At 42.0% G+C, this 7,500-nt stretch overlaps 1 protein-coding gene across 1 annotated transcript in view; it reads left to right on the top strand.

Annotated features, from left to right (window-relative positions):
• The window catches only part of LOC144513562 (mitochondrial carnitine/acylcarnitine carrier protein), a 12,982-nt gene that overhangs the window by 1,481 nt on the left and 4,001 nt on the right, over window positions 1–7,500 (top strand). The window contains exons 3-7 of the mRNA XM_078244665.1: window positions 350–474; window positions 2,065–2,155; window positions 2,743–2,860; window positions 3,586–3,658; window positions 3,796–3,905. Coding sequence (XP_078100791.1) covers window positions 350–474; window positions 2,065–2,155; window positions 2,743–2,860; window positions 3,586–3,658; window positions 3,796–3,905 — 517 coding nt within the window. The remainder of the gene's footprint in view (window positions 1–349; window positions 475–2,064; window positions 2,156–2,742; window positions 2,861–3,585; window positions 3,659–3,795; window positions 3,906–7,500) is intronic.

A 7,500-nucleotide genomic window follows, 5' to 3' on the forward strand; every position in this document is an offset into this window, starting at 1 on the left:
AACAAGAAACACGTTTCTCTTCCATGTGTCTCTTTGTAGTTTGTATTATTTAAAGCTAACATACTTCTTCTCCGTTCTGAGTTCATGTTTAATGCCCTCATTAGAAGTCTCTGTGTGTGTGTGTGTGTGTGTGTGTGTGTGTGTGTGTGTGTGTGTGTGTGTGTGTGTGTGCGTGTGTGTGTGTGTGTGCGTGTCTGTGTGTGTGTGCGTGCGTGTGTTTGTGTGTGCGTGCGTGTGTGCGCGTGCGTGTGTGTGTGCGTGCGTGTGTGCGTGTGCGTGTGTGTGTGTGTGTGTGTGTGTGTGTGTGTGTGCGTGTGTGTGTGTGTGTGTGTGTGTGTGTGTGTGTCAGGGTGTCCTCGGTCTCTATAAAGGAATGGGTGCTCCCCTGGCGGGCGTGGCTCCAATGATGGCCATCAGTTTCTTTGGGTTCGGTCTGGGAAAACAGCTGCAGGCAGAAGATGACAAACCTCTAATGTAAGTAACGCACACACACACTCACACACACACACACACACACCCCTAACCCTAACTTTGTTGAAGCTCTATTTTTAACTCTGTTGTCCTCTGCTTTCATTCGCGCTGTGGAGCTACTCCCCTCTCTGCTCATGTTACTCCTCTCGGTCTCTCACTTCCTGTTATTTTCTGCGTTTATAAATCTTTGTGGAAATGTCTGACGTGCTGCAGAGCTGCTGATGTTGCTCTGAACAACATTCACTCTAAAGTTCAGACCAAAGATTCAGGCAGAGATGCTCACAAGTCTCTGAGCTTGAGTCTCAGTCTCAGGTCTCAGGTCTCTGATCTCAAGTCCCAGTCTCAAGTCTCTGAGCTTGAGTGCGAGTCTCAGGTCTCTGAGCTTTAGTCTCAGTCTCAGGTCTCTGAGCTCGAGTCTCAGTCTCAGGTCTCTGAGCTCGAGTCTCAGTCTCAGTCTCAGGTCTCTGGTGGATATAATGAGTGCTGTATCACCTGCTGTGCTCCATCTAGGCTGCTCAGAAAAATGCATATCTATCTGTAAGGAAATTAAAGCATATACTCTGTTATTATGACTCCTTTATCTATTATCATACAGTATCGGCTGTGATTGGTTTTTTGGTATATAATAAGTGTAAACAGGCTATTGCAATATGTCAAAAAACACCAGGGATGCTTTACTTCCAAGTTAATAATGTGTTTAGCCTTGTAACATGAACATACAGTAAAGACCAAATATTGATGTACTCAGGGTATCAGGAAAATATTGCTAAAATTAATACCTGACTATTTTTCACTTAAAGAGCACAATGTAATGTGCACTGCTTCTACAACTAATGACATCCTATAACTGATCAACACATTCCCCAGACTCTCCATCCCAGTGTAACGTTAACTTAATGAAACTGGAACGTTACACGATCAACAATAAACCTGTAACCGGTTTACAGCCGACGTTGATAATTAACGTGTTGGCAGCCAAAGGGACGTATATGGTTGCATAACGTTAAATCCCCCGGAAAGTTTGGCAAACAAACAAACCAATGCTCATTAATCTTTTCATAACATCTAGCGAGCGACAGTCGGAGTTAACCTCCGTAGGTCGTAGCTAAAGCCAATGCTAAGCTAAACATGTTAGCTAACCTATCAGAATAGGTTTTCAGGTGCCTGATAGAATCAGACGTGGTTGAGCCAGAACCCTTTATGTTGATACCACATATTTAGCATTCAGCGACTCTTTGGTTTAGTTTGGGCCTTGTCTGTAAGCTTTACTTTGACTGTGTCTGTTGGTGTACTTAATAAGCAGTAAAACAGGTACAGGTACAGATGAAATGCGTAAGGTTAAGATTTGCATACAGTTGCTGCTGTGAGGTGGCAATACTTCACTATGCACTGTAAGGTAGGGCCCCAAAATGATTCTGCTTGGGCCCCCATATGTACCGGGCCGGCACTGCCACTGACTCTTCATGTTATTATTCTCTCTGGAAGTTAATATGATTGTTATATATATATATATATATATATATATATATATATATATATATATATATATATATATATATATACATACAAGTATTTCTTCGGTTTTCTCCTCAGGAATTCTCAGATCTTCCTCTCCGGCTGTCTGGCCGGCGTCTTCACCACCGCCATCGTTGCTCCAGGAGAGAGGATCAAATGTTTACTGCAGGTAACGTGTTCATTTATAGATCAATCTGATCATTATTCGTCCTTTATTAATCGATTGATTGATTGGTTTGTAAAAAACATGAGAATGGCGTCAGAGCCCAAAGTTAAACCTTCACAATCTTTGTTTGGTCAAAACCTCAACATTGTTAAACATTTATTAAAAATAAGATCAATAAAAGCAGCAAGTCTTTTTATACTGCGAAGTTTCATTCATAGGGAAGCGTCATGTTGTATGTTTTATTTAGACAGAAGCTCCATCTGTGCACTAACTGAAGCTGTCTAATAACTGGTGTATGGTAAAAAGTAAGATATTGCCCTCTGAATGGCAGCAGAGTAGAAGTATAAAGTGACAGGAAAACAGGATAGTACTGCAGTAGTAAAGGTACTTTCACTAGAGACAGAAAAGAGAAATACTCAGACGGTACGTCTCTCTCTACCCCGTTCAGATATGTGCAGAGGCTTCTGTAACTTCAGGTTTAAATGTGTCACATCAGTCAGGAACTCAAGCTTCTTGCTTTGTCCACTCTCTAAAATGAATACTCTTTTAATGAAAGATAATTAAAGTATTGAAGTGTTGTTGTGTTCCAGGTGCAGGCCAGCGGCGGGCGGTCAAAGTATTCGGGTCCGATCGACTGTGCAGTCCGTCTCTATAAGGAGCAGGGACTCCGCTCCGTCTACAAGGGAACCGTGCTAACTCTAATCAGAGGTATACTATACAGTAATCAGAGATATACTACTCTACAGTAATCAGAGATATACTACTCTACAGTAATCAGAGGTATACTACTCTACAGTAATCAGAGGTATACTACTCTACTCAGAGATATACTACTCTACAGTAATCAGAGATATACTACTCTACAGTAATCAGAGGTATACTACTCTACAGTAATCAGAGATATACTACTCTACTCATAGATATACTACTATACAGTAATCATAGATATACTACTCTACTCTAACCAGAGATATACTATACTACTCCAGTAACTGATATATGTAACTATATGTGACTAGTAATCTCTGACAGTACTCTAGTAACTGATATATGTAACTATATGTGTCCAGTAATCCCCGACAGTACTCTAGTAACTGATATATGTAACTATATGTGTCCAGTAATCCCCGACAGTACTCAAGTAACTGATATATGTAACTATATGTGTCCAGTAATCCCCGACAGTACTCAAGTAACTGATATATGTAACTATATGTGTCCAGTAATCCCCGACAGTACTCTAGTAACTGATATATGTAAGTATATGTGTCCAGTAATCCCCGACAGTACTCTAGTAACTGATATATGTAACTATATGTGTCCAGTAATCCCCGACAGTACTCTAGTAACTGATATATGTAACTATATTTGTCCAGTAATCCCTGACAGTACTCCAGTAACTGATATATGTAACCCTTGTTTCTATATTTTAGACGTTCCTTCTAACGGTCTCTACTTCCTGACGTATGAATACCTCAAAAACTTTCTGACTCCTGAGGGTCAGAGGTGAGTAACCATGGTAACCGTGGGGAAGCTTACCGTTCCTGTGGGTCCGCTGGTTGTAATATGTGTTTCTGAATGTGTGTCTCTGTGTGTGTGTCTCCGTGTGTCTCTGTGTGTCTTCGTGTGTCTGCGTGTGTCAGCGTCTCTCAGCTCAGCACTCCCAGAATCCTCCTGGCCGGAGGCGTCGCAGGGATATTAAACTGGACCATCGCTCTGCCTCCAGACGTCCTAAAATCTAACTTCCAGACAGGTAACACACACACACATACACACACACACACACACACACACACACACAAACACACACACAGAGACACACACACACACACACACACACACACACACACACACACACACACACACACACACACCAGAGATGGGGACTCGAGTCTGAGACTCGGACTCGAGTCGCACTTAAGTCGCACAAACAGCTGACTTCAGACTTGACTCGGACTCGACCCAAAAGACTTCAGACTCGAGCTCCGAGACTCGTCAACAACCTGTTTTCATGCAATTATTGCTTTTTAAATCTAAATTTATTCATGTATTTCTATTTTCTTTTATTGGTGCATATACGTTGGGGAAACGTATGACGAGCTGCATGTCCCCTGCCCTTTGCCATAATGTGCAATGTAACACATGCTCCATGTCTTATGTGTGTGCATTCACATATAAAAATACATTGACATGGCGACACCAAGTCCTCCTGGAGTTGGGCCTTTTCTCATTAGTTTAGCTTTCAATAACTTGGTAAACAGTGGCAGTAAGCTAACAGCTACATGCTAGGTGTGAAGCACCAAGATCAATGATGCCGGATCAACAACGTCAAACTTCATCAGGCATCTCCAAATGCACCCAGATTGGTCAGTCACTCAAACGCTAAGAAAGTGAAACGTTACATTTAGCATATATCACCACAGGTAACAAGCTAACCATCACTAAGTGTTGTGCTAATGCTGGAAACAGGCAGATTGTATCTATATAGTTAGTAGTTGCTGAGGCTCAGACATCCATGGTGCACAGGAAGCGGGACACACGGATCCATCTCCCCAGGAACAAACGCTGTGTCGGGGGGGGGTAAACTCATGTGATGCGTAATTGATCCCGTGGATGATTTGTAGGTTATTAAGTAGGGCTGAAACGATTCCTCGAATAACTCGAATCATTCGATTACAAAAAATCCTCAAAGCAAAATTCTTTGCCTCGAAGCTTCGTTAAATCAATGTAATTAAGGTTGTACGGCTCACTGTGTTTCTGCACGGAGGATTATTACTAGCGCACACAACACGTTGACGCTTCTGTGGACACAAGACTGACGGCCCAGATTCCAAATGAACGAAGACGAAAATAGCGAGGGTCTAAGAGAAGAGACAGGCGAGAGAAAACGACAGAAAGTTTGGGATTATTTTAAGCTGCAAACATGCTGCTACATCATCTCAGTAGAAAACATCCAGTGTACTCATCCATTCCACAGAGCCAACCCGACACCAGGTAGCTAACTAACGTCTGCTGCTCTCGTCCACCGCGCTGTTTTACACAACTAGCCTACAGCATGCTACTCTGCTAATAGCCATGTTATACACAACTAGCCTACAGCATGCTACTCTGCTAATAGCCATGTTATACACAACTAGCCTACAGCATGCTACTCTGCTAATAGCCATGTTATACACAACTAGCCTACAGCATGCTACTCTGCTAATAGCCATGTTATACACAACTAGCCTACAGCATGCTACTCTGCTAATAGCCATGTTTTACACAACTAGCCTACAGCATGCTACTCTGCTAATAGCCATGTTATACACAACTAGCCTACAGCATGCTACTCTGCTAATAGCCATGTTATACACAACTAGCCTACAGCATGCTACTCTGCTAATAGCCATGTTTATACACAACTAGCCTACAGCATGCTACTCTGCTAATAGCCATGTTTTACACAACTAGCCTACAGCATGCTACTCTGCTAATAGCCATGTTATACACAACTAGCCTACAGCATGCTACTCTGCTAATAGCCATGTTTTACACAACTAGCCTACAGCATGCTACTCTGCTAATAGCCATGTTTTACACAACTAGCCTACAGCATGCTACTCTGCTAATAGCCATGTTTATACACAACTAGCCTACAGCATGCTACTCTGCTAATAGCCATGTTTTACACAACTAGCCTACAGCATGCTACTCTGCTAATAGCCATGTTATACACAACTAGCCTACAGCATGCTACTCTGCTAATAGCCATGTTTTACACAACTAGCCTACAGCATGCTACTCTGCTAATAGCCATGTTATACACAACTAGCCTACAGCATGCTACTCTGCTAATAGCCATGTTATACACAACTAGCCTACAGCATGCTACTCTGCAAATAGCCATGTTATACACAACTAGCCTACAGCATGCTACTCTGCTAATAGCCATGTTATACACAACTAGCCTACAGCATGCTACTCTGCAAATAGCCATGTTTTACCAACGAGCTAAAACGAGAGATGTCGGTTTGTAGTCTGTTTATTAGTTTGCTACTAATCTTTGGAAACTTAGCTGCTGCCGGAGACAAACCGGCTCCTCCCCCCAGCATGGCCACTTAATATGCACGTGAATGACATCATCATGCCGGTGATGTCTGCGTTCTTTATTATTTCTCCTCACTGTGTATTAGCCTTCTTAAAATGTGTCCCCCAGAACAGTGTAGTTGAACAGCCCTGCTATAAGCTTTGTACCGTCACATCTACCCTCTGGTTAGTGAACAGCTCTTTACATATCCAGTGCAAAGAGCCAGAGGCAGGAAGGGAAGGGGGCGAAAACTATTAACATTTGGGCCACCAAAAATGTACTTTTTTTTAAGGGTCTTGGAACTTGGCAATAAAAAATGTTGCTTTTTCTAAAAAAAAAAGGATATATAAAAACTATATATACAAAAGACAGGTTTCCTTTTTTTTAGTAAACATCAATAATAAATATTTACTATAGCTGTTTACTAAGTATTTCTTATCCAATTACTTGATTAATCAATGGAATAATCGGTAGAATACTTGATTACTAAAATAATCGATAGCTGCAGCCCTACTATTAAGTGAACAAGGTGTACACGGTCCACCAAACACTGGGCCGTCTTGACTGTCTTCATTCTGCACATATTTCTGTCGCTGTAGTCCTATTTACTATTTCATTATTTCATCCCTGCGTGACGCAGCAGATCACCTGCCGTGGAGACGCTGGTGTCTCCCTCACGCTGGACTCAGTCTCACTGAGCCTACTAACACTTAGAAAATAAATGGCATTACATCAGTGAGTTCATACTGCTGATTGTGCGTAATGTGAACTGACACTGAGATGCATACATGCATGTTCTGTAACTGGTGTGGCAATGCCACTTTTCTCTTGATTTCCACTTCGACATTAGACTTTTTTTGAGTGAAAGAGACGTTACATTTAGCATATATCCTCACAGGTAACAAGCTAACCATCGCTAAGTGTTGTGCTAATGCTGGGAACAGGCAGAATGTATCTTTATACTTGTATCCATATGATGTGACAGACTTATGTTAATATTTCACCAGGTCAGAGGGCTAGAGGGACGTGTTAGACCCCATAAAGTTATTCTACAACTGATGTTGATACTGGACTGTATGGATGGCTACAGGACATGCTATGATACTGGACTGTATGGATGGAGCTACAGGACATGCTATGATACTGGACTGTATGGATGGAGCTACAGGACATGCTATGATACTGGACTGTATGGATGGTAGCTACAGGACATGCTATGATACTGGACTGTATGGATGGAGCTACAGGACATGCTATGATACTGGACTGTATGGATGGT

Source organism: Sander vitreus, unplaced genomic scaffold, assembly GCF_031162955.1.
Source record: "Sander vitreus isolate 19-12246 unplaced genomic scaffold, sanVit1 ctg287_0, whole genome shotgun sequence".
Lineage (NCBI taxonomy): Eukaryota > Metazoa > Chordata > Actinopteri > Perciformes > Percidae > Sander > Sander vitreus.